Source organism: Panthera leo, chromosome Y, assembly GCF_018350215.1.
Source record: "Panthera leo isolate Ple1 chromosome Y, P.leo_Ple1_pat1.1, whole genome shotgun sequence".
Lineage (NCBI taxonomy): Eukaryota > Metazoa > Chordata > Mammalia > Carnivora > Felidae > Panthera > Panthera leo.
Genome location: NC_056697.1, coordinates 8,199,302 through 8,226,527, shown reverse-complemented (window position 1 = coordinate 8,226,527; position 27,226 = coordinate 8,199,302). Strand labels below are relative to the sequence as shown.

Here is a 27,226-nt window from a genome sequence, read left to right as displayed (position 1 = left end):
AATATGGATTAACATCATATGCCAATTTTGGCAACATTAAACTTTAAGTATTTTAAGGAATAAGAAAAAAATACTTGCTATCTGATAGGCAAGAAAAAACTACTATTATAATCTATGTTTTAATTGTATCAAGTGAAAGGTTAAGAAAAAAAGCAAAAATAATGGCAAATGGACCTTTTTCTTTATCCAGGGTTATTTGGTAAAATTATATTTGCAAATAGGGAAACACTGTTTTGAGTTTTGGGAATGTTTTGAGTTTTGGGAGTAGTCCAAGAGAAGTTAAATACCACTGATTTGATCTTCCTGTGTTCCAATCTAGGAACAGAATAAGAGGAAGAAAAGGTTTATCTGTAAATGAGCACTCATACTCTAAAAGACAATTTAATTTAAGCCTAATAATTTTCATCCCAAATTTTAAAGATAAGGGTGCACAAAATGTGGGGCAAAAAGGGAACTTATTTTCATGGAGACTTTGAATCTTCAGGTTTTGACAGCTACAAAATCCCTTCAAGTCTGGAAATACGCAAAAACATATCATAGAAAATAAGAAGAAAAAACTTTATTTTAAACAGGTTCAGTGATAAGTATTCTTTAGCAAAGTTTGGTTTTAGTAGCTGTTTCATTTCAAACATGAATTGATCTATAAATCTGACACTGTTTAGCAACACTCAGTTTCTGCTAAAATGTATTAAATCCAGCAATATAACAATTTTGACATCTATTGTAGACTCTATTATTTAGAAGTTAAACCTTCATCACAAGAAGATGAGAATAAACTTACAGCTTCTAATAAAGTAATGAATTTTGGAATATATTCACCAACATCACTTTAAAATTATATCCCCAGGCTGTTAGAGAAGTTACAACTCTATCCATGTGTATTATTTAACCAGTATTGTTCAGTCATCTTCAACTGTTGGCTTAATGGTTACTCCTCTTCTTATTTGACCCCAACCAATTAAACTGCAAAATGAAAAGAAAATAAATCATGAATTTTATTTATTTTAATGTTTACCTACTTGAGACACAGAGAGACAGAGAGAGAGAGAGAGAGAAAGCTTGAGCAAAGGAGGGGTAGAGAGAGGAAGACAGAATCCAAAGTAGGCTCCAGGTTCTGAGCTGTCAGCAAAGAGCCCCATGCAGTGCTTGAAACCACGAACCATGAGATTGTGACTTGAACTGAAGCCAGACATTCAACCAACTGAGCCACTCAGGTGCTCCAAGAAATCACAAATTTTAAATTCATCTCATCAGCATCATCACAAAAATAACTGATTTTCAGTATCCTCTAAATTCAAACCTGTTTCCATAATGTGTTCCTCTACAAAGAAAATGCTATATTATCTCCTTAAATTCCTAGAGACTTATATACATGGGTTTGGCTAGCATGAATGACCAAAGAAAGGGAACAAGAAGTTGCTACTATACATATGCGTACCTTTCTCTAAAAAATTATTCCTGCCCATTAAGAATCCACAAGTAAGAGCACTTCACATCCCTGAAAGGAACGGTGCCACTAGATAAAACGTATCAACCTAATTAAAAAAGAACTGTCAGTCCCTTTCTACTTGAGAAAATGTCATTTTCCCAATATGTCAACACATTAGTGTCTTAAAGGTAAATAAGTGAAAGGAAATAGGTAAAGGGAAATAAAATAAGTAAAGAGCTAGAACATATAGTCCATAAATAGATTACTTCCCCCCTCCCGCCCACCCCACACAAGGTAATCTCTAAAAGCAGTGTGAGCTTCAACCCGTAATCCTGAGGTCAAGAGTTCCATGCCCGACCAACTGAGCCAGCCAGATGCCACAAGACATCAGTAACCAAAGTCTGGTCTAGTCAGTAACTAGCTTGAATTGGTATCTCAACTATAGCTTTTAGAACAAAACCCACCCAAAATATAAATAAAAACTACAATTCTAAAGAACGTATGTGAAGGAGAAAACTTGTCAATATGGAGGACTTGAGGTGGCTTTTATATTCCCACAGAAACACCAAGGAAATAATCTACTGTGGATCTACACCAACTAAGCAAATACCAACCAAGAAGAGGAAACTCAAAATGAAGAAAATCTGATGCCAATGTTCTTATCCACTGTGGCAGACATGAGAAGAAGCCAATCAAATGTTCTGGGCTCGAAAGAGAAGAGCAGACCTTATTTTCAAAGTTCTACTTGTCTGTTGGCTGCTCAAGGCATTAGTCTTTATCCTGTCTCAGAGTGCTAAGACAATTGTGACACAGCTGCATGTCAGGATAGAGATTCCTTAAAGCCGTGGTTTGGGACCACAATGAGTGAAAACCTAAAAGGACTACAGAATGCCTGGAAGAAAGAGACTAAGAGGATATAGTAAATTAGGCTCAAAAAATTAAAAGATGAGATTCAGAAAACTTAAGACATTACAAGTGGCTGTGTATATTGGAGAATTGAGTGAAAGAACATACACAGCTCTAGGAAAGATGACTCAAAAGAACATTAAACCTTGATAATGGGTTGATTAGAGAAGGTCTTTTCCTACATGAAGTCAATTGGGGAGAGGTAGCTTTTTGTTCAAATGTCCAATTAAAAAAAAAAACAAACAACTAATAAAGATCACAAGGCACATAAAGAACAGGGAAATGAGAAAAAGGATTTTGCTCCCATCTGCTTTTTTCCTCAGGATGTTTTAAACTGTCCTTGTATTTTTCAGCTCCAGTTTAGTTTTTAAAAGAGTCTCTTTGTAAGTCCCATTTTGTTTATATTATCATTTTCCCTGTTTTCCTTCAGGTTGTTGTGCTCTCATTTAGTACTCTGTACTTATTTATTTAAGACAGTTTTTTTAAAGTGTTTCTCAAGTCCATAGCTTGTGCTTCTTTGGGATGGTTTCTAGAGATTTCGCTCTTTTGAATGGATCATTTTTATGTTTCCCTATATCTTTAAAAAAGAACATACAACCATCACCAGCAGTATATCCCTTTTGCCAAGTTCCAACAGAACATTCTCCAGTTCAGACCATATGTTAGGTTACCAGAACTTACTGCATTTAAAAGTCTGAAAAATAAGTTTCAATTTATTATCTAAAATTCCATTTCTAAATGCAATGGAATTAAACTAGTAATTAGTAGTAGAAGGAAAATAGGAAAATCTACAAACATACGGAAATTAAACAATGAACATTTTAACAACCAATGGAGCAAGGAAGATAACACAAGAGAAATCAGGAAATACCTGAAAGAAATGAAAAACAAAACATACTATAATTCTGTAGAGTTGCTATGATAAATGGTATGTGTGGGGTGCTTCATAAACTGAAAACAGAATCATGCTATGATCCAGCAACCCACTTTGGGGCATATACCCAAAAAAGAGTTAAAAAGTAGGGACACAAATATAGATATTTGTGCCCCATGTTAATGACATCAAGCACAACAGCCAACAAGTGGAAGCAATACAAGTGTTCATTCATGGATAAGTGGATAAACAAAACGTTATATAACTTAAACACGAAGGAAATTTTGATATATAGTACACCAATGCATGAACTCTGGAAATGACTCTATGACAAATTACCCAGGGTTTTCAGCACTGGATGAGGGACTAGAGACATTGTTTCATGGATACATAGATTCAGTTTTGCAAATGAAGAGTTCTCAATGTGGGTGATAGTGATGGCTGCATAACATTGTGAATGTACTAAATACCAAAAGCAGTACATTTAAAATTTAGTTAAGATAGGGGAACCTGACTGGCTCAGTCAGTGGAGCACGTCATTTCTCAATTTTGGAGTTGTGGGCTCAAGCCCACATTAGGTGGAGTGGTTACTTAAAAATAAAAACTTTAAAAAAATTTAGTTAAGATGGTTAGTAGTATGTGTATTTTAGTAGTTAAAAGGAATGTTAAGGGGACAATTCAGATGTTTACTTATTTCTTTTTTTTTTTTTTTTTTTTTTTAATTTTTTTTTTCAACGTTTTTTTATTTATTTTTGGGACAGAGAGAGACAGAGCATGAACGGGGGAGGGGCAGAGAGAGAGGGAGACAGAGAATCGGAAACAGGCTCCAGGCTCGGAGCCATCAACCCAGAGCCTGACGCGGGGCTCGAACTCACGGACCGCGAGATCGTGACCTGGCTGAAGTCGGACGCTTAACCGACTGCGCCACCCAGGCGCCCCTACTTATTTCTTTTAAGAAATAAATTTCATTTGGATAGAGTTCTCTTATAATAATGTAGTGGACAGACTAAAAAGATTCTTGTTTTTATAAAAACTTGCTGGAATTCAGGAAATGTATCATTCTACTAAATGAGATGCTCCATATGAAGGTCTCTAACAATTTGTATTATTTATACTTATTTAAATACCATGGAAATAATACTCCTAATAGAGGAAATGCTAAAATTAAATGAGCATAAATCATCACAAACAGGATTAATTACTTACAAGGTAATAAAAGACTTCTTAATATCAGTAGTAAGCTAGAAATATTTTATAGATGATAAATGGTAAAATCAGCATGGGGTATGGGGCATCAAAGATGAATCTATGACAAAGACAGTGAGAAAAGAACAGAAAACCAAAGGCAACTCATAATTATGAGGGCATTGAGAAAAAGTAGAAGTATCGTTATGAGGGTTTACATGGAAGAAGCAAAGAAAAAAATCATACAGATTGAAACAAGCTTGTACAAAAGCCTTTAGTATTAAGAAATGTGAGGAATTACTAGAAATTTTTGAGAATAGTATGATGAAATGTTGGAGATTATATTTGGCCAAGCATTAAAGTCCCAGAAAACAGGGGCACCTGGTGGCTCAGTTGGTTAAGCATCAACTTCAGCTTAGGTCATTATCTCAAGGTTCGTGGGTTCGAGCCCCGCCTCAGGCTCTGTGCTGACAGCTCAGAGCCTGGAGCCTTCTTTGGATTCTGTGTCTCCCTCTCTCTCTATTCCCCTCCCCTGCTCATATTCTTCCCCCCCCGCCCCTGCCCCCGCCTCTCTCTCTCTCTCTCTCTCTCTCAAAAAAAAAAAAAAAAAAAACATTTAAAAAAACTAAAAAAAAATAAAGTCACAGAAAAAAGAAAGCACAAGCCAGGAAGCTTTCAACAGCTTCAGTGTAAAATGGGCTACATTCAGGATGGAAGGGATAGATTCAGTAAATAATCTGAGGAGAAGCAAAAAGGACAACCAGGTGTTACAAATGTATAGACTTAGAAGACTGGGAACAATGAGCACATGTAAATCTTGGTTTCTGAACACAAAGACATAAATGGTTGAGTCTAGGCAAAGGTAGAGAAAAAGCTGAGGTCACACAATTTATATCAGAGTAAGAACGTGCTCTGGGGTCATTTCAAAAGAACCTAAGAATAAACTGAAGAGATTTCTATTGGCTATTGTGGGTGATGAGCATCAACATAAAAACAAACAGTAATGGATCATAATTCACTGAGTAAATATTTCTAAGTCACCTTTGAGTCACACAAATAGACAGACATATATAAATAAATAAGAAATAGGGAATTCGGAGTGATAAATGTAAAGAAGTGAGAGAGTTAAAGAAAACATGATTTGGCTATTTCTAGAGTCAAGGTCAATCTTGGTTGGCTCAGTCAGTAGAGTATGTGATTTCTTGATTTTGGAATTATAAATTCAAGGCCCATCTTAGGCACGGAGATTACTTAATTAAAAAAATAATAATAAGGAATAACCAACAGAAAGTGTTTGAGGAGGAATATGCTATTTGCAGAGTCCAATGTTCTCCCTATAGATAGTTTATGAGTTGCAAGTGTAAAAAGAGGTTTGTTACAGATAACTTATTAGGATGAACAAAATTAGCCTCATGAAGTAGATGTATTCAGATTTTGTATGCTCTCACCATGTGATTCCTAATAAGGACATACCACTGTCTGGCCTTGAACACATAACTTCAATTTTAACATGAGAAATTAAATTAATTATGTTAAATTCTTATTTAACATAAGAAACTTAACATGAGAATTAATTAAACAAACACTGTATTGATTAAATGTCAATTCATTTTAAGATAAAGAAAGGCTAAGAAAGCTCCCTATAAAAAAGATTTGTAGAAACAAAAGGGAAGTGAAATGTCTGATCCTAGGGTTGAAGCGATCCTAGGGTTGAAGATAAAATTACTATCTGAAATGCAGATTTTAGTATTTTTGTCAATGTTAAAATTCTAGAAGTGGTTGAATACACTAACATTACTCTTATACATACTGAAATAGTAAGAGGTACAGACTATGCAAACTAATCAGAGGTTTAAAAGACAAAACACAAAACTAAGTTGTGTGTGTGTGTAAGAATACAGTACACAGATAAAAAGTCAAAAGATTCTGAATTGTTTGATTTTGTACACGTGTCTGAGATAAAGGAAAGTCAGCCAGTTGCAGTATATGAAGTAAAAAACTGAACTACAGGTTTACAAATTAGGATTGGAAATACAGATTTCAGTTATATAAATACATAGCTGACAATTAAAGCCATGAAAACCACTGAATTCAAGGAAAAGGACGAAACAAGTGCTGATGAGGATGTGGAGAAAAAGGAATCCTCTTGCACTGTTGGTGGGAATGCAAACTGGTACAGCCACTCTGGAAAACAGTGTGGAGGTTCCTCAAAAACAAAGAACAGAACTACCCTATGATCCAGCAACTGCACTATTAGAAATTTACCAAAAGAATGCAAAAGTACTAATTCAAAGCGATATATGCACCCCTGTGTTTATAGCAACATTATTTACAATAGCCAAATTATGGAATCAGAGAAAATGTCCACTGACTTATTAATGGTTAAAGAAGAAATGGTATAGAAGTGCATGAGTTGCTCAGATGGTTGAGCATCTGACTCTTAATTTCAGCTCAGTTCATGGTCACTGGGTCATGGGATGCAGCCCCGCACCAGACTCCATGTTGAGTGTGGAGCCTGTTTAGGATTCTTTTTTGTATCTTTCTCCCTCTCCATTCCTACTCTCTCTCTTTAAACAAAACAAATAAACAAACAAACAAAAGTGGCATATATATATACATAATAAAATATTATTCAGCCATCAAAAGGAATGAAATCTTGCCATCTGCAAGGATATGAAAGGAACTAGTGAGTATAATGCTAAGTGAAATAAGTCAGTCAGATAAATACCATATGATTTCACTCATATGTGGTATTTAAGAAACAAAACAAATGAGAGGCAAATCAAGAAACAGACTCTTAACTCTAGAGACCAAACAGATGGTTACCAGATGGGAGGTGGATGGGGAGAAGAGTGAATGGGTAGCGATGGACATTAAGTAGGGCACTTATGAGGACCAGATATGTATGGAAGTGTTGAATCACCATTCCGTACACTTGAAACTATTACACTGCATATTAACTATATTGCAATTAAAATTTTTCTAAATGTTTTAAAAAAGGAGAAGTGTGCATAATTGTGTATGTACAGTGTCAAAAATGAATAAACCACAAGAAAATAGGCTGTTTTTAAGTTTACTTTTCTTTTGTAATCTCTACACTCAATGTGGGACTTGAACCCACGAACCTGAGATTAAGAGTCACATGCTTTTCTGAGACTGAGTCAGCTAGGGGCTCTTCCTATTTTTCTTGATTAAAACAATGGCAAAGCTGACAAACTTACCGCCAATGTTTCTCAACTCTTCGGCTAAGGGCAATTTTTTCCCCTACTTCTGTGCACACAGGATTAGTGAGAACTATTTTACCCAAATCAGCCTTGACTGCACTAACTCTTCCTCCTGTTGACAGGGACCCTATGTTCACCATAAGCACTTCATTCTTAGAGAGCTTTTGCACCTAGGGAAATAAGAAAAAAACCAAACCATTATATTAGTAAAATGTTTTCTCAAAGTGAAAATTTAGCACATACTGTTGGAAAAAAATAAACTATAAAAAAAATTCTGTACAAATTACATTTAATGAGATTTGAAGTCTATATATCCTACAAGTATCAAAACAAAAGATTTATTTAGCACTAAATGAACATACATATGGTCTACGATTAAAATAAGCTACTAAATATAACATGGATGAAACTCTTAAAATTCTGAAGACACTTGTGTTAGAGATGGTATACACAATTTCTTGAAAGAGGCAGCAAGACAAGAATAATATAATAGCTGGGCTTGGGAGGTCTAACTCCATTAAAATGCAAACTAAACTACGTATTGTAACTATCTGGCTCCTGTAAAATTGGGTAACACTTACTACGTAACTTGTAGGTGTTATATTTCTAGTAATTAATAATTACTAGCCTCTGTACTGCTTACTGCTCTTGTCCATACTTACAGCCTAATGCTCAAGTTCAGATAATTGTTTTTAAGGTCTTCATTATTTCATTAAAGTCAAACAATAAAAACAAGTATCATTATTAGAGAAACTCTCCCCAAAATAACAAACAAATTTTATAAACACATGACCCATGCTGGAAACGATCTTTATTTTTTTAATGATCATAATTGTTCTAATATGAAAAGCACTTTATGACTATGTTTATACAGAATTTTGACTACTATAATGGAAATACTGTATCCAACTTAACATTGCATATACATAAGGTAAAATTTTAAACATCTGGTCAACCACTAGTAAGATCTAAAGTAAAACTGGAATTTAAAATGTAATTTAAAATGTAACAGTCATAATGGGGTACAGAAAATATTTCTGCTACTATAAAAAAATCCAGTAAAAGTTAATATAGAACTCTATATTGCTCTTTTGCTACTGATAATTATCACCAAAGTGCTCTATCTACAAAAAGATTATACATATATACTTTATCACTGTCACCCAAATCTCATCAAAAAAATTTTTTTAAAGTCACATGTATACCAGGAAGTCAGTCTTTAAAATTTGTGACACAAACACACTTTAAAAAAAAAAACCTGTAACTTGACTTATGACTGGTTGCTTTATAGAAAATTTCGAATTCGTCAACTTTTTGTAATTCTATCTTATACTTTTTAAAAATATATTTTGTTTTTTAATTTACTTTTATTTACTTATTTTAAGAGAAAGAGCATGGGCAAGAGGGGCAGGGAGAGAGGGAGAGCGAATCCCAGGAGGCTCTGCGCTGAATCTGACACGGCACTCAATGTCCTGAGCTGAAATCAAGCATCAGACATTTAATAAACTAAGCCACCGAGGCACCACTAATTCCATTTTAATATAAAAGAGGGAAATTGGGGTGCCTGAGTGACTCAGCCAGTTACATGTACACCTTTTGGTTTTGGCTCAGGTCATAACCTCATAGTTTGTGATTTCAAGCCCCACAAAGGGTTGTGTGGCTGGTGTGGAGCCTGCTTGGGAGTCTCTTTCTTCCCCTCTTTCTGCCCCACCCTTGCTGGTTCTATCTCTCTTGCTCTTAAAACAAATAAAACTTAAAAAAGTGGGGCACTTGGGTGGCTTAGTCGGTTGAGTGTCCAATTTAGGCTCAGGTCATGATCTCATGGTTCACAGACTGGGGCCCTGCATGATGCTCTGTGTTGACAGCTTGGAGCCCAGAGCCTGCTTTGGATTCTGTGCCTTCCTCTCTCTCTGCCCCTTCCCCTGCTCCCGCTCTGGCTCTGTCTCTCTCTCTCCCCAAAATAAATAAATATTAAAGAAAAGTTGTGTAAGAAAAAAAAAATTCTTCCAAAAAAATAAAAATAAAAAAGAGGAAAATGGAAATGGTTGAAACATCCCATTCTTTGTGTTTCTGAAATACAAAAAGGATATACCTTTGCTGCTTTTTTGTCTCCTTCTGTGCGTACACCTAGAAGTCGTCTTAGTAGGAAATAGGAGATTTCCAATTCTGTGAAGATCTCCGGTAAAGCTCCAACTGCACCAAGCACCTGTCCTACCATTCTGTCAGCCCGGCACAAAGTGGGGTCAATTTTTGTTCCAACTCCTAATGTGAAATAAGATATGTATATCACACATTACAACTTTCTATTTCTTAAAATGTTTAGAAACTTAAAGTTAGTCAAAGCAGTACATGTATTCCATACAATTTAACTAAATTATAGTATATTCATACCATACTATAGCTACATAATCAAAATCTGGTAGTACAATTCCCCTTCAAACAAATCCCTGATTTGTCTAAAAACACAAGAACTTTGGCCTTGATGAAAATTTAAGAATAAAAAGATTGATTTAAATTCTAAAGGAATAACTGCTTAACAGAAAACAAATTTCATTTAATAAGATAGTCGATCTTAAAATTGATAAATTACAAAGTTTATAATGACTGATTTGCACAAATTAAATGGGCAATTGTTAATGTTGGTTGGCAGGTATACAGGATTGTCATTACACCATTCTTGTATGTTTGTATATAATAAGTACAATAAAAAGTTACACAAAAACATTCCCAGAATTTCCTTGTTCATCAAAAAAAAAAATATCCAGTCATATACAGTGAGCTTTTATTATTATACACATATAATAAAGTATAACAAGTAAAAAGTGTCAGTAAAATGATGTGGTAAAGGCCTTCCAGGCTCTTTTCCATACACACGATGAAGAATTGACAAAAAAGTCAGAATCACTTTTAAAGTTGTGGAATATAACCAAAGGCCTGACACATTTTGTGGAGCATTTCCTGAAGAAATAACGTTGAATTTCAGGAGCACCTGGGTGGCCCAGTCAATTAAGCGTTTGATCTTGGCTAAGGTCATGATCTCAGGGAACGTGTGTTTTAGCCTTGCAACATGCTCTGCGTGGACAGCTCAGAGCCTGGAGCCTGCTTCAGATTCTGTGTCTCCCTCTTTCTCTGTCCCTCCCATGCTAGTAGTTTGATCTTTCTGTCTCTCAGATAAATAAAACATATTTAAAACAAAAAATAATATTAAAAAAAAGAAAAGAACATCTGAATATCAGTAAGAACAATAAAAACTAAATGACACTTTAACTTGTCCTAGGCCAACCATAACTCATCATCTCTGTGACAGTTGTTAAACAACCTGCATTTGTCCTGGAAAGTAGCAAGGATAGTAGCTAGCTTTCTTTCTCCCTTCAATTCATGCAATTTCTTTTAAAAACTTAAATAGTAAAGTAATAATTTTCAACATCACACAACTTTCTCCCAAATTCACTGAAACATTTCCTAGCTTCTAGTTTCTAGACACGTTGTAAAAGAGTTGAGATCAAATTAAATCTTAATTTACTAACCGATTTAAGACCTCATTTCTAAGTTTAGACACGGGGTTATAGACAGTTTTGTTTCACATGTCTTGAATCTAGTTAGTTTTTCCTTCTCTCTACGATATTTACCAAGTTAAAGTATGTTAAAGTGTGAACAGCATTTCCAATAAAACATGAAGATTTACATTGTATTTATAAAATTTAAGTTTCTGCTACAATAAAAGCTATGTTTTTGTTAAACAAACTAGAAAGGTAAGCCTGACTCCCAGAGGACTATCATTTGGTTAGTTTGATGTTTTCCTGGAAGATTCCACTTTTCAAGATTATCTGGATGCCTAATATAAAAATTTTTTTTCCTTATGTAACTGAAGGATAACAGTTGGTGGCAAACAACACATTAACCAAAAAGCTGTTTGGTTGGTTGTTTTTTTTAAAGAACAGGTTAGGGTTCTTTAGAACCCTTTAGAACCCTTTAGCCACCTGGGTGGCTCAATCAGTTAAGTGTCTGACTCCTGGTTTTGGGGCTCAGGTCATGATCTCATTCCACATAGTCTCCTTGATACATTGGAACCTGCCTGGGATTCTCTCTCTCTGCCCCTCCCCACTCAAATGCACATGCTGGCTCTCAAAATAAATAAATTCAGGAAAAAAAATAAATAAATAAAATAAAGAAGGAAAAGCTTTTGTGTCCATGAGAGATTTGAAAAGTTTGACATATTCCTACAAATCCAGTGAATAATATGTGTGTGTAGGGCTGTGCATCCCTACAGAATGGGAGAAGATATTTTGCAAATAATACATTCACCAAGATTAGTATCTAAAATATACAAATAACTTATATAACACAACACCCCCAAAAACATATACTCCAATTAAAAAAAAAATGAACAGAAGATATGAAGAGGAAAGATCTGATAATGCTTTAAACTCTCTCATCTCGTTGGTCTTATAATGAAAATGAAGGATGAGACAGAGTTGTTAATTGCCTAGCTCAGAGTTCAAAGCATGCATCAACAGAACTTTTAGCAAAGATTGAGACTTATTGGTTCTAGGTATTAAGGAAATTTCTTTCTGTACAATTACTAGCTGAGTAAGCCAACTAAGCCACACTTCAAAGGGCGCACATGCAAAGAAAGCAGACATTATAGACTTACCTCAGAAAGTCAGTAAATTAACAAATGACTTTGTTTTCAATAACAACAACAGCAGCGGAAGAAACCCTTAGGAGAGGAGAGAATCTACTCTCTAGAGGTGACACATTATATCATTTAAAATGTTGCTCAATAGAAAGTGATGAGACATACTGAGCACCTGGTGGCATAGTAGGTTGACTGTCCAACTTCAGCTCAAGTCATGATATTCCCATTACCATTTGTAAGTCAATTCCCAAATTGCTCTTCGGCACGGACAGCACACAGCCTGCTTGGGATTCTCTCTCCCACTGTCTCTGCCCCTACCCCTGCGTTCTTTCTCTCTCAAAAATAAATAAAAAACTATTTAAAAAAGTAAAAAAAAAAAAAAAAAAAAAAAAAAGCCATGAGACAGACTGGCAAGGCAAGAAGTATGGCCCCTACATAGGAACAAAAGCAATTTTAAAACAACTGTTCATGAAGACCTAGAGATCTTAGGCTTACTAAACAAAGACTAAGTCCGCATATTTTAAATATATGTAAAGACTAAAGAAAATTATGTCTAAACAGTTGAAAGAAAAGTATGAAAAAGATGTCTCAAATAGATGACATACACAATATGAAGAAACCAAGTGACATTCTGGAGTTGGAAAGCATTAATAGTTGAAAGGAGCCATCACCAAAGAGGCTCAACAGCATTATGAAACAGGAAAAAGAATGGGCAAACTTGAAGATAGGTCAATTGAGATTATTCATTCTGAGCAAAAATAAAAAATAAAAATGAACAGTCTCAGCATGACCAAAATCAAGCATGCCAACAAATGCACAAAGTCCCAGGGGCAGAGAAGAGAAACAAAAAGAATACTGAAGGAAAAAAAAAGTTGAAATAATAAAGGAAATGATCAATAAAACTAAGAAGCAACCTACAGAATGGGAGAATATATTTTACAAATAATATATTCAGTAAGAGATTAGTATCTAAAATATATAAAGAACTGATATAGACCTTATACAGGTCATCATCCCCATAAACAAATATCCCAGTTAAAAAATGGGCAGAAAACACGAGGAGATATTTTTTCAAAGAAGACTTACAGATGGCCAACAAACACATGAAAAGATGCTTAACATCACCCATTATCCGGGAAATGCAAATGAAAACCACAATGAGTTATCACTTGTCAGAATGGCTAAAACAAAACAAAACAAAACAAAACAAAACAAAACAAAACAAAACAAAACACAAAGCACAGGTATTGGTGAGAATGTGGAAAATAAGGAATCCTCTTACACTGTTGGTGGGACTATAAACTAGTTCAGCCACTCTGGAAAACAGTAGGAAGTTTCCTCACAAAGTTAACAACTACTATATGGTCTGTTAATTCCACAACTGGGTATTTAGCCAAAGAATATGAATTTTGAACACTGGTTCAAAAAGGTATATGCGCTGCTATGTCTACTGCACCATTATTTATAATAACCAAAATATGAAGCAGCCTATGTCCATCTATAAAATGCAAAAAGATGTGCCATACATATATGTACACTATACCATAAAAAAGAATGAAAATTTGCCATTTTCAACAGCATGGATGGATCTAGAGTCTTCGTTAAGTGAAGTAAGTAAGTAAGACAAACAGTCTTTCATTTCACTCATATGGGGAACTTAAGAAATAAAACAAACGGACAAAGGAAAAAAAAAAAGAGCAAAAAACAGATTCTTAACTACAGAGAAGAAACTGATGATTACCAGAGAGGAGGTACATAGAGGGTGGGTTAAATAGGTGATGGAGTCAAGAGTACACTTTTCATGGTGAGGACTCAGTAATGTATAGATTATTGTTATTATATTTTAAAAGATTTTATTGTTGTCTAATCTCTACACCCAACATGGAGCTTGAACTCACAACCCTGAGATCAAGAGTCTCATGCTCCACCAAATGAGCTAGCCAGGTGCCCCTGTATAAAATTACTGATCACTATACTGTATATCTGAACTGTAACACTGTATGTTAACTATACTGGAATTAAAAATAAACCTAATACTGACCAATAATCACAAACTATTGCAAGGCAATAAGATGCAACTGAAAATGCACAAGGAAGCCTCAATAATATTTAGATTATTTCTTATCACAAACTTGTACCATGATTAAGTTAGATGACATTTTCTTTCTTTTTTTTTTTAATTTTTTTAATGTTTATTTATTTTTGAGACAGAGAGAAACAGAGCCTGAATGGGGGAGGGTCAGAGAGAGGGAGACACAGAATCTGAAACAGGCTCCAGGCTCTGAGCTGTCAGCAAAGAGCCAGATGCGGGGCTTGAACTCACGGACCGCGAGATCATGACCTGAGCCGAAGTCGGCCGCTTAACCGACTGAGCCACCTAGGCTCCCCTAGATGACATTTTCAAAGTGATCTATGAAATATATAGCTAAAACACATAAAACCAAAAGATAAATTCTCTAATACAAAAGAAAACTATCAACAGAATCTCTCCTAAAATTTTGATTTTTCCTGGATATGTGTAATCAGTGTGTAAGGAACTAGAATACCCATGTATTAATTTAGCAGTTCCTTCAAAATAGTAACTTTCATTGTCAACCTCAGCACAAACATGATCTCATGATACAGGTGATACTTGTGGGTAACTTTCAAATTGTAAAATTTACATAAAAAGCAAACAAATAATAAAAGAGTTTGAAGTGTGAATAAAATGCATTTACTTTAGTGAAGTTTTTTAAATGCTAAATCATTAAACTTTGCTAGTATTTAGCTTACCCCACAACAACCACCATGTATTATTCTTTCTATATAAAAATACACTTTTAATTCTTTCTCCCTCCCGGCCTCCCTCCCTCCCTTCGTCTCTCTCTCTCTCTCTTTTTTAAGAGAGCAGGAGTGTGCACACACAGCAGAGGGTCAGATGGAGAGGGAGAGAAAGAATCCCATGCAGTCTCCACAGTAAGTGCAGAGGGTGACACAGGGCTTGATCTTACGACAATGATCATGATTTGCACCAATCGGACACTTAACGACTGAGGCGAGCCCAGGGAACCCACTACATAAAAATATTTTGTAAGAAACACATAAAATATATTATAATCTAAAATCAACAACTTAGCCACCGACATATTTGTCTATCTCACTTTTCCATATTGAATTAAAATACTGAATTAGAGATAAATAGTCTTAACCCATTATACACAAAAAGTAACATGACTAACCAGTAATAAAAGCTAGGGATGAAAGGAAAATTTTTACCAATAAGACCCCCTGGAGCAGCATACTGAAGATCATTGTGTTCTGCAAAAAGTGATACAATTTTGGAAAAGATTGGTTTGCACATGAGTTTTCCTTCACTATCTTTGGAAACAATGCCAGGTCTGACTTCTATCTCTTGGCCCACCTAAAACATAGAAGAGAGAATTTAAAATAGACCCTTAAATTGGTAGACTGCTAATATGAAAAGGCATCTACTTGCAACAATAATTTCAAACATTTCTTTAAAAAGGATAAAAAATTTAACAATGTAAAAAAGTTATAAGGTTAATAACCACTCTATTATTAGGCAACTACATATAAGAAATCTATTTTTATTACACCAGACGTATGTAAAATACAAAGCAGTAAATAAAACAGTACATTGTTATAAAATTAAGTTTCAGATTTTGTTCAACTATATATATATTTTTCCATTGAAGAAGCAAGGGGTTGCAATTCAGTTTACCTTTAATACACCCTTTAAAATACTGCCACCAGCCACACCACCTTTAAGGTCATCAACCTCACAGCCAGGTTTGTTGACATCAAAAGACCTAATAACTGTAAAGAGGATAGGGAAGAAAGGAAAGAAACCATAAAGCTTATCCTGTTATTTTAATTAGAAGAAATACTTACTCAAGTTAGCTTTTATACATGAGCAGCCCCTTGACATCTCTATCTTACAGGTGACTTTGTACGGAAATATTGTCATTCCAATCCCTAACGCAGTTTCTGATATTGCAAAATGAAATCTACTAGGTCAGTAATTGACATGTTTTTATGCTGTATCTATGAAGTACAATGTAAGTATTTGATGAGAACATAATAGTATATGTGTATAATTATGTGAAAGGATGACTTTTCTGGGACAAAAAATGCCTGCCCTCACCATTAATAATTAGCCACCTAAATATTTGTCTATCGCACTTTTCCATACTCAATTCACACTGAAGTCCTAACCCCTAGAACACTCATAATGTTCTAGTACCTCATAATGTGAGTGTATTTGAAACACAGTGGATCAACAATGTGAAAAGATACAGTCAAAAGTTAAAGGCTAAAAAGTTAACTCCTTACCAATAAGTCGAGGTTCTGAAGTAAAGTCTCTTAGAGGTACTGGAATTTTCTTTACAATATACTCACAGACAACTTCAATATTATATTTCAGTTGAGCAGAAATTGGAATAATAGGAGCTCCTTCTGCTACTGTACCTATATGAGAAACCACAAAGATCAAAATTTGACAAAGTTCTATAGAAACTGTTATTCACATTTGACAAAGCAATTAAGATCACTAAAATAGGTATCCCAGCATCTCTACACAAAAGGTCAACAACATATGAGAAGTAATCATTCTGTTTAGAAAGATCCATAATATTTTGTTTGTTTTCACCTCTGAAAGCAAATACTATGCTCCATAAGGGAATTACCTACATAATCTGGCAAATATAGCCAGTCCTCTGACAAGGAAAAAAACAACAAGGAACCAAAGTATATTGTCCAAATATGTATGTCCAAAGTATATTCCTGTCTTGTCCCAAATAAGAAAAATAGGTTTTTGTGAAAGGATCACTAAAAAGATTAAAGCCCTGGCAGCGCCTGGGGGGCTCAGTCAGTTAAGCATCTGACTTCGGCTCAGGTCATGATCTCACGGTTTGTCAGTTCGAGCCCCACATGGGGTTCAGTGCCGACAGCTCAGAGCCTGGAGCCTGCTTTGGATTCTGTGTCTCCTTCTCTCTCTGCCTCTCTGCCACTTGTACTCTGTCTCTCTCTCAAAAGTAAAGAAATGTGAAAAAAAAAATTAAAAAAAAAAGATTAAAGTACCATCAGTTCCAATTCTGGAAATAGATACTCAATGAGAGGAAGCAGAGTTAGAATAAAGAGAACAGAACAGGAAAAAAAAAAAAAAAGATGCTTTCATTCATGTTACCATCACTGGGAAGAGTTTTTTTTAAAACATATGATTGGTGCTGGTGTTGATAGCAGAACATGTGCTAAGATTTTATTAATAGAGGATTTGCCTGGCACCCTAGGCAAAGATGAAACACAAATTCATGATGTGTTTCATGTTTTTATTATCATGATGAAAAGTTATGACATTGATAAAAACAAGTGTTTACCTCTCAAAACAAAATGCCCCTAAATCAATTGGTAACATTTATAGAATAGAACTTGTTTTCTGGCTCATATACAAATTTCATCAAATTCAACATTTTACTACTTCTGTCAGATGGCTAAAAGCAATACAAGTGTAAAGTTGTAGGCAGAGAAATAAGGGTTATAACTCTTCAATTCACTGTTTTTATAATTATACTAAGACTTCTGGGTTGAATACCTCTGAAAATGACTCATACACTTATTAAATATTACGGTCTTACCTTGTACAAATGCAAGTATCTGTTCATACTGTTCTTTAGCCTGACTCTCCTTTACCAAATCAATTTTATTTTGCAGAATCAAAATATGTTTCAGTTTCATTATTTCTATGGCTGCCAGATGTTCAGAGGTCTGAGGTTGAGGACAAGATTCATTACCAGCTAAATTGATGATGAAGAATTAAAAAACAAATACACAAGATGAGTAGTAAGAATTAGTTAGCATCCAATAAAAGAGACTTTTGTATTTCCTACTCAAAGCAAATTCCTTATACCACTGCCAAGTATCTCTGTAAGTCCATTTAAACTTCATGACCAATTTCCCTGGATTCTCCCAGCTCCAGCTATTTAAACTCTTATCCTAAGGACAAAAATGCTTGGAGTGAACAAATCTGGCTTCTGGGGCACATGGCTCAGTTGGTTAAGCCTCCAACTTCGGCTCAGGTCATGATCTCACAGAACATGAGTTGGAGCCCCACGTGAGGATCTGAGCTTCCAGCAGAGGGCCTACTTTGGATTCTGTGTCTTCCTCTTTGTCCCTCCCCTGCTTGCACTCTGTCTCAAAAATAAACAAATGTCAAAAAAACAAAAAACAAAAAACGAATCTGGCTTCTTCCAGAGTCTATTATTCAGACATAACATATATCCCTCTGATTCTATTATTCAGACATAACATATAACCCTCTGATTCTATCTAGTCTTGAGATATTCTGGCCCAAGTCTGCAGAATAGTCAAGAGGAAAAGTTGCTTAGTGTAGTCAATGAAATATAATTATCCAAGAGGACAGAAGAAAACAACCACAATTTCATTAGTCTCCATGCTCTGATATTTGCACCCTATGAAATTCTTCCCTTTAAATACCACATGGCTCTAATGAATCCTTCCAATAACAAAGAAAATATCGCAACAGTGATGGGAGGCCAGTTCTTAAGTTAGATCACAGACTCTGGCTTCCTGCTTGGAAGCTCTTTGCTTCTTTCAAAACAGGTGAAATTTCAGGGGGACAACTGGACAATTTATGGAGAGGCCCACAGGAGGAGAAAATGAGGTGTAAGTGAACTTAAAATCGGACTCTCCAGCCCCTGACAAGTCTTAATGTAACAGTAGTTCCTACAGAGATTACTGTAAATTTGAGATCTTTACCCAGAAAGTCACAGAAACATTGAATAAATGTATGTTTTCCTAAGCTATCAGGTTTTCAGGTACTTTGCTATACAGCAATGGATACCAATTATGACTATTTGTTAACAAAAGGAACACAGGATCTGCAAAAACAACCATGTATTACAAAGAAGTACCTAATCTTTAACATAGCCTAATAATTTCTTTCCCCAAGTTGTAATATTAAATGTCTTGTACCATACTTTTTGAAAAGTGTACCCCTATGTAAAAAAGCATTTGTCCCAGCCCAAATTGGTCTCGCTTTGTGTTGGGCTTCTTGAAGATAAGAGCTATCATTCCTGATTAGAATGTCTTATTCAGGGTAAGGGTGAACTACACTAAATCTCAGGACAGGGTGCCAAACCTCATAATCTTAGACGGTAGACATGCCAGAGAGACCAACCGTCTAATTTAGAGCTGGGCATTGAGGACAGGAGGTCTTAGCAGATCTGGAGACTAAAATCAACCATGAGGGCAATTTGTTATTTATGGCTACATTACAGAAACTCCCAACACTGAAAGTCAGCAGAGCTCATATATGGTGGAACATTTCATGGTTAATGTTACACAATGATGCTGAGAGTAACCTCTGCCTCCAGAGAAAGGAAAACTGAAGTTTATCTCTTGGACTCTGCCCTATTTGTTTCCACCTTTGGTTCATCTTAATTTTCATTCTTTCCCTGTAATAAATCATAATAACCATTCAGTGTAACAGTTTTCAGTAAGATCTGAGTCTAATAAATTAACAATTTAAGGATGGTTTATGGAACTTTCTAAATTTGCAGCTGCTGTCACACGGCAGTCCTGGGTGGAGATAGTGCCCTTTAACTGTACATTTGGCCCAAAACTCCACATAGCCTCTAATCACAAAATTTGACAGTTCACATAAGGAAGAAAGCAAATCCCTAGCTTTGAAAACCTACATGCAGGCCTTGGGATGCCTAGGTGGCTCAGTTGGTTAAGCATTCAGTCTTGATTTCAGACAGGTCATGATCTCGTGGTTGTGAAATTGAGCCCCACATCAGGGTCTGTGCTGAGCATGGAGGTTGATTGGAATTCTATGTTCCTTTTTCTCTATCCCTCCCCCATTTATGCATGCTTTCACAAAATAAACATTAAAAAAAACCCAACACCTCTATGCAGGCCGTCATGTCATTTCATTTGAATGAGAATTATACCCAAAAAACCATTATATGCCAACAGAATGTCAATATAATGTTAATATGCTGTGGATAACCCAAAGATATTAAAAAACACCCTCTGCCACTCTGTATACTTTTATGTGAAAAATTCTAAATAAAATAATAGTAAGAACAATGCTCTGTTGACATAATAATTATTTCTGGGTGGAAAGGAAACATACTACCACAAGAATTCTCACAAGATATCAGCATCAGGTTCATTTTCTTTAGTATTTTATCATAGGTGGCACACATGGATGTTAATTTGGATAACCTGCTACCTCCCATGTATGGCTCTACTTACTCTTTAAATATTCCATTTTGTATTGGCCCCACATGAACTGGTCAAACCAATTCTGATATTACTTACCTATCAGCAGAAGAGCTGCATCCATTACTGCTGCACCATTCAGCATAGTAGCCATCAAAATATCATGGCCAGGACAGTCAACAAAGGAAACATGTCTAACAATCAAGAAATAATCAGCTTTAAAATCAATTAATTCTTAAACATGAAAATCATGGATTGACTTCCTAAGGATATATCACTTTAAAAGTAATCTAGCTGCCAACCAGTTTCATAACATGATGCTCCAGACTTTTAAAATTAGAGTACCAGCTGAAATTAAAATGACTAAATATGATTACAAAACAGATAAAATTAGCTGTACACAAATAAGGCTCAAATAATCTGAGGTAAACTCCCAAATCCAAATACCGCAGTGAGAAAAATATAGACTTTATACAATGTATATTGGAAATATGAATGATTTGAAAGCCAAATGAATATAAAAATATATTTTTATGAAATATAAATGAGAAATAAAAAGTGTGTTTATTTGTCTACCATTTATGCTCTTCATGTCTTTTACTCATTTTCTAGCTGACTCTTTGTTTTGTTATTTATCTTAGAGTGTGAAAGTGAGCAGTGGGAAGGGGCGGGGAAAGATGGAGACCTAAGCAGTCTCCACGCTTAGCATGGAACTCCACAGAGGGCTTGATCCCATGACTCTGGGATCATGATGTAAGCTGAAATCAAGAATTGGATGCTCAGGGGCACCTGGGTGGCTCAGTTGGTTAAGCGTCTCTCAGTTTCAGCTGTAATGATCCCATAGATTATGGGTTCAAGTCCAGCATCAGGCTCTGTGCTGACAAAGGAGAGCCTACTTGGGATTTTTGCCTCTCTGCCCTTCACCCCAGCTTGTATTCTCACTCAAAATAAATACACTGTAAAAAAAAGCAAAATCACATGATTGTATCAACAGATGCAGAAAAACATTTAACAGAATCCAACAATGTTTCATAAAAACACTCTTACCAAACTAGAAATAAAGGATATCTTTGTCAACTTAATAAAGATTACCTACAAAACCCCAGAGTTAACATCATAAATAATGGTGAGAAACTCAATGCTTTTTCACTAAGATTGGGAAAAGGCAAATATGTTCCTCTCACCACTGCTTTTGAACATAATAATGGAAGTCCTGGCTAATGCAGTAAGGCAAAAGAAAGGTACACAAATTTTGAATGAAAAAATAAAATCATTTTTATTTGCACAGTATATGACTACCTACGTATAAAATCCAAAAGTACCCAAAACCCCTGTAATTAGTAAGCAATTACAGAAGGCTATAAATTTGAGGTTAATAAATAAAAGTCAAACACCTTCCTGTATGACACCAATGAACTAGAATTTTAAATTAAAAACACAAACCTCTTACATTAGCACCCCTAAAAATAAAATACTTAGATAAAAATCTAACAAAATATATAAAATTTCCAGGAAGAAAATTACAAAATTCTGATGAACAAAATCAAAGAACTAAATAAATGGACAGACAGTCCAAGTTCATATATGGTAACACCCAAAAGACGAGATGTAAGCTCTTTCTAAAGCAATTAAAAGATTCAGTGCAATACTAACAAAAACCCCAGTAAGTTACTTTGTGTACATTAACAAAGTAATTCTAAGGTTTGGCAAGAGACTGAAAGTAGCCCACAAAATATTAAAGGAGAATAACAAAATTAGATTGCATATACTACACCCCTTCAACACTTAAAGTATAAAGAGCTACAAACTATAGTGATTAAGACAGTGTAATACAGGTAAATAGAGAAATATGTAAATGTAAGAGACACCACAGAAATAGATCCATAGTTAAGTGACCTCTGACAAAGGAACGACGGCAATACGATCAAGCAAAGATAATTCTTCAATAATTAGTTGGTATCAAACAATTGGGACATTCACATGCAAAAAATGAATCTAGATGGAGATCTTATACTTGGCACAGAAATTTACTCAAAAAATATGATGCTAAGCAAAGACAATGAGTCAGAGAGAAATTTCACTCATACTGGAATTTAAGAAACAAAACAAACAACCGAAGAGAAAAAAAATAAAAGAGAAAGAAATAAACCAAGAGAGACTCAACTATCAAGAACAAACTTCTGGTTACCAGAGGGAAGGTAGATGGCAAATAGGTTAAAAAAAATTAACTCAAAAGGGATAACAAAGCTACATTTAAAATGCAAAACTATACTAATTCTGAAAGACAATTATAAAAGGCTAGGGGTGCCTGGGTGGCTCAGTCGGTTAAGTGTCCGACTTTGGCTCAGGTCATGATCTCACAGTTCGGGGACGTGAGCTCCAAGTTGGGTTTTGTTTTGGCAACTTAGAGCCTGGAGCCTGCTTCGGATTCTGTGTCTCCCTCTCTCTGCCCTCCCCAACTCATGCTCCATCTCTCTTAAAAATGAATACATGTTTAAAAAAATGTTTTTTAAGAGGCTGCATATTGTATGATTCCAATTTTACACTGTTCTCAAAAAAAAGCGCAAAACTATGGAGACAACAGAAAGATCAGTAGTTGCTGGGGGTTAAGGTAGAGTGTGGGTTAATAGGTGGGATACTAAGGATTATTTTTAGTTCAGTGAAACTACTCTTTGACAGCATAATAGTAGAAACATGTTTTATAAACCTTTGGAAATCCACAGAATGCACAACACTGAGAATGAACGCTAAGGTAAACTATGGATGCTAGATGATAATGCTGTATGATAATGATGTGTTAATACTAGGTGCAGTGATTGTAACAAATGTTACATCCTACATTCAGTTAGGGGATGTTAGAAATAGAGGAGTCTACATATGTGCAAGACTGAAGGAATATGACAAATCTCTGCACCTTCTGTTCAATATTGTTGTGAGCCTAAACCAGGTTTAAAAAATAAAGATTACTAAAAATGAGAGAAAAACAAAACAAAACAAAACAATGAACTACTTTACTGACATGCTCAACAAACTGGATGGACCTCAAAGACATTATACTGAGTGAAAATGAGTAAATTTCAAAAGACAATTTAGAATACATTCAATTTACACACATTTCAAGAGAAGAAACTCAGTAGTAACAGATGTGTGGTTGTAGCAGATCAGTGGTTGTCAGGGATTAGGGATTCTAGGGAGAATGATTATGGGAACTTAAACGTGCAGTGAAAGTGATCTTTGTGGTGATGACAGTTCTATATCTGGAAAGTAGTGCTAGTTATAGGAATGGATACACGATAAAAGAAGGTAGAGCTATACACCTACTTTCTACTAACATCCAGTTCCTTGTTTTGGTGTTTGGCCTGATGTAATACTCTAACTGTGGGGAAAAATAGGTGAAGGGAATAAAGGTCCTTTATGACACCTTTCCAACTTCCTATGAGGCCATAATTATTTCAAGATGAAGAAAAAATATATATATATACAGCAAAGCTGTTACAATATTCTAGTTTTTAGATCTAAAATTTAACAAAAAAATAGATTTTTGATAGTTTTCAGGAGGTAAAATCGTAATCATCTGAAGCAAATTAGATTGATTTGGGAAAAATAACACAACTGTTATCAGAATGGGAATTATCATCCAAAAAAAAAAAAAATTTGCTTAAAGCTCTCTAGCATATTGAAAAACAATGTAGAATTGCAAATCTAATGCACAGGGGCAGAATTTAAAAACAAACAAACAAACAAACAAACAACCAAAAAGTATACCATGCACTCTAAACTGTTATTGTTTTAAAAAATTGTATGTTCATGTCCTCATGATCTAACTCCTGTTACCCATACACATCACTTGGTGGAGGCAATATCCTCTTATGAGCAACAAAGTCATGCAACAACATTCAAAAATGGATGGAAACATTTCAAAGTGTCAAAAACAAATAACTGGTCTTCTTCTGAGAAACACACAAAAAAACCAAAGTTGAAAACAAAAGCCCAAAAAAAGAAACTACCAAATATAACAATTTAATTGTTTATGTGGTAATTCTTCAGAAAATGTGCACATACATATTTTAGCTTAAGTTTAATCAGCCTTCAATCTCTTATTATTATATAACATACACTTAAAAAAACTTATTAATCAACTATTATGCACTATAGACATCCTACCTAGAAAATATTCTTCAAAGTTTCTTACCTACATTTTGACAAAAATTCATATGCAACAAGCTTTGGTTGAAATCACTGTTTAGTATCTCTATATTTCAATTAGCACAAGACAAAAAAGCATGTTTACCACAAAAAACAATCACCTGACTAATCTGAAGTTTCCTTTGGTCCCAGGAATGTCTGTAGGAAACTCATCAGGTGTACTACTTCCACAGGATCTATAGCATTCTGGCCGAGGACAACTTGCATCATCAAGTTTATAAATCTAAAAATTTCAATGAAAAGATCAAATTTGGCATCTATATATTTGACAATTAATGTAAAATGGCTTCTACTTACACAACCTACTATGTACCTTGGCATTAGCATATCCAAGCTTAATTGTAATATTTCTTTCCAATTCATTTTTGAATCTGACTGTATGAACTCCAGAAATAGCTTTTACAACCGTAGATTTTCCATGAGCAACATGACCAATTGTACCTACAAAAAACAAAAAAATTAATTTGTATGCATCAAATTACACCAAATATTTTAGTGGAGTTAGAAAAACCAAACCAAGTTATTGTAAATGTCAATATAAGCAATAATGAATTCATTTTTTCCTTTCACGTATCCCTTCTACACAAAAGCTTTTCTGAAACACCAAAGAAGTTTCCAACTACCTGCCGTATCATCATTCAAGTTATTATTGACCTAGAAAAAAAATAACTGCTTGAAATAAAGTTACTGAAAAATATACAAAATTTTGTATACTTAGAAACTTACCAGTATTTTGAGTAAAGTAAACATGTATGAAAATTTTCACACAAAAAAAGTAATTCATGAAAATTAGAAAACAATTCTTGTTTAATTACAATAATTAAATATACTTTAAAAGTGGTATAACTTTTTGTAACATCACAGCTGAATCTTATACTAGGTTTTACTGTTTGTAGGGACCTTAAAATATCCAAAGTTTACTAGATTAACCAACTTCTAAATTATGAAGGTGCTGATTAGGAAAAATAGTCAATAGCTTATATATCGAGGCTTTTACATTCCCCGTTTTTTAAATTTTTTAAATGTTTATTTATTTATTTTGAGAGACAGAGCATGAGCAGGGGAGGAGCAAAGAGAGAGACACAGAATCCGAAACAGGCTCCAGGCTCCGAGCCATAAGCACAGAGCCCGATGCGGGGCTTGAACTCACAAACCGTGAAATCATGACCTGAGCTGAAGCCAGACGCTCAGCCGACTGAGCCACCCAGGCGCCCCATTTTTTAAAATTTTTTTTAAGGTTTACTCATTTTTCAGAGACAGAACATGAGTGGGGGAGGGGGAGAGAGAGAGAGAGAGGGAATGAATCTGAAACAGGCTCCTTGCTCTGAGCCATCAGCACAGCAAGATCATGACCTGAGCTGAAGCTGGATGCTTAACCGACTGAGCCACCCAGGCACCCCTTACATTCCCTGTTCTTAAAATAATCCCATTTAATAACATTGTCATGGTTTCCTTACCCTTTGGTGTATGAATACTGTATGCATATACTTATCCTTAAAGCACACTCTTTTTTTTAATATATGTCTTTACGTAACACCTCCTTACAGGAATAGAGAGCATTCACTGCATTAAGGAAATCAAGCAGGTGCTTTCCTCATGGCTCAAGTCATTCCCTACATATCTAAACTCTCTCGTAATTCAGTTAACCCTACAAGAAGAGATTACAAACCATTTCAGAGGGCTGCCACCTCAGGACTTCAAAGCTGTAATATTCTATGCGATCAATTTGCTTACCTATGTTAATTGTGGCTTGCCTGCTGATAACTTCCTGTGAGAGTGGGGTCAATTTGGTAACATCCTGCAATTAAACGGTGTATTTTAAACTCATGTAAGACAAACCAGGATCTTGATTTCGTTTTTTAATCTACAACACGCCACCATAAATTCAACTCCCTACTGCTTACCAAACTTTTACTGTAAAAATTGTATTCACAAACAGAATGATAGGACTAATAAATCTAAAAGAAGTTTATGGTTAAAAGAGACGACTATCACCACTCTCTGCAGGAGACCCGAAAGGCCAGGCCCGAAATTTGGGGAGTCAGCAGGAATGAGTGTATAAACACCTTCCCAGACCTTTAAAGATGCAAACCTTAGAATGTTTAATTTACTCTTCTCTAACACCTTCATAGGCAAAAATCTTAATAACATTCAACACTAGGACTTCTCAGCCGAATCCTTAGGGTCCTAGGTCCACACAATTTCAAACGAGCACGCTGGTCTCGCAGACTTGCGAAGTGCAGAGGGCAGCGCAAGCGCAGCATATCGCGCCCAGCTCTATGGCCTTTATCCTTCGTCCCGAAAACACGACACTAAATGAGTGCTGGGAGGTTCACTCATCCCCGTACTGAGTTCCCTCCGCAACCTCCCAGAGCGAAACCCTACCAAGGTGGCGAGATCCTGGCGAGAAAGATGCGGCTGCCCCAGAGTCACTCCAACCTCGTCTCCAGCCATCACGCTCCGAGGAAGGAAGTGGAGCCTCTGGCTGCTTACCGAACGGAGGTCCCCTAGTGAGGGGC

The 27,226-nt window shown here is 35.4% G+C and overlaps 1 protein-coding gene across 1 annotated transcript; it reads right to left on the bottom strand.

Annotated features, from left to right (window-relative positions):
• LOC122212649 (eukaryotic translation initiation factor 2 subunit 3) lies at window positions 1-27,199 on the bottom strand. Its single transcript, XM_042926591.1, has 12 exons — window positions 27,093-27,199; window positions 26,442-26,505; window positions 25,021-25,148; window positions 24,809-24,930; window positions 20,601-20,695; window positions 17,891-18,049; window positions 16,590-16,724; window positions 15,979-16,073; window positions 15,513-15,657; window positions 9,711-9,880; window positions 7,616-7,788; window positions 1-963 (listed from the first exon to the last, which is right to left on the bottom strand). Exons 1-12 carry the CDS (start codon window positions 27,159-27,161, stop codon window positions 900-902), a joined length of 1,419 nt encoding a protein of 472 aa, XP_042782525.1. The 5' UTR covers window positions 27,162-27,199; the 3' UTR covers window positions 1-899.
• Between the last annotated feature and the right edge of the window lie 27 nt (window positions 27,200-27,226).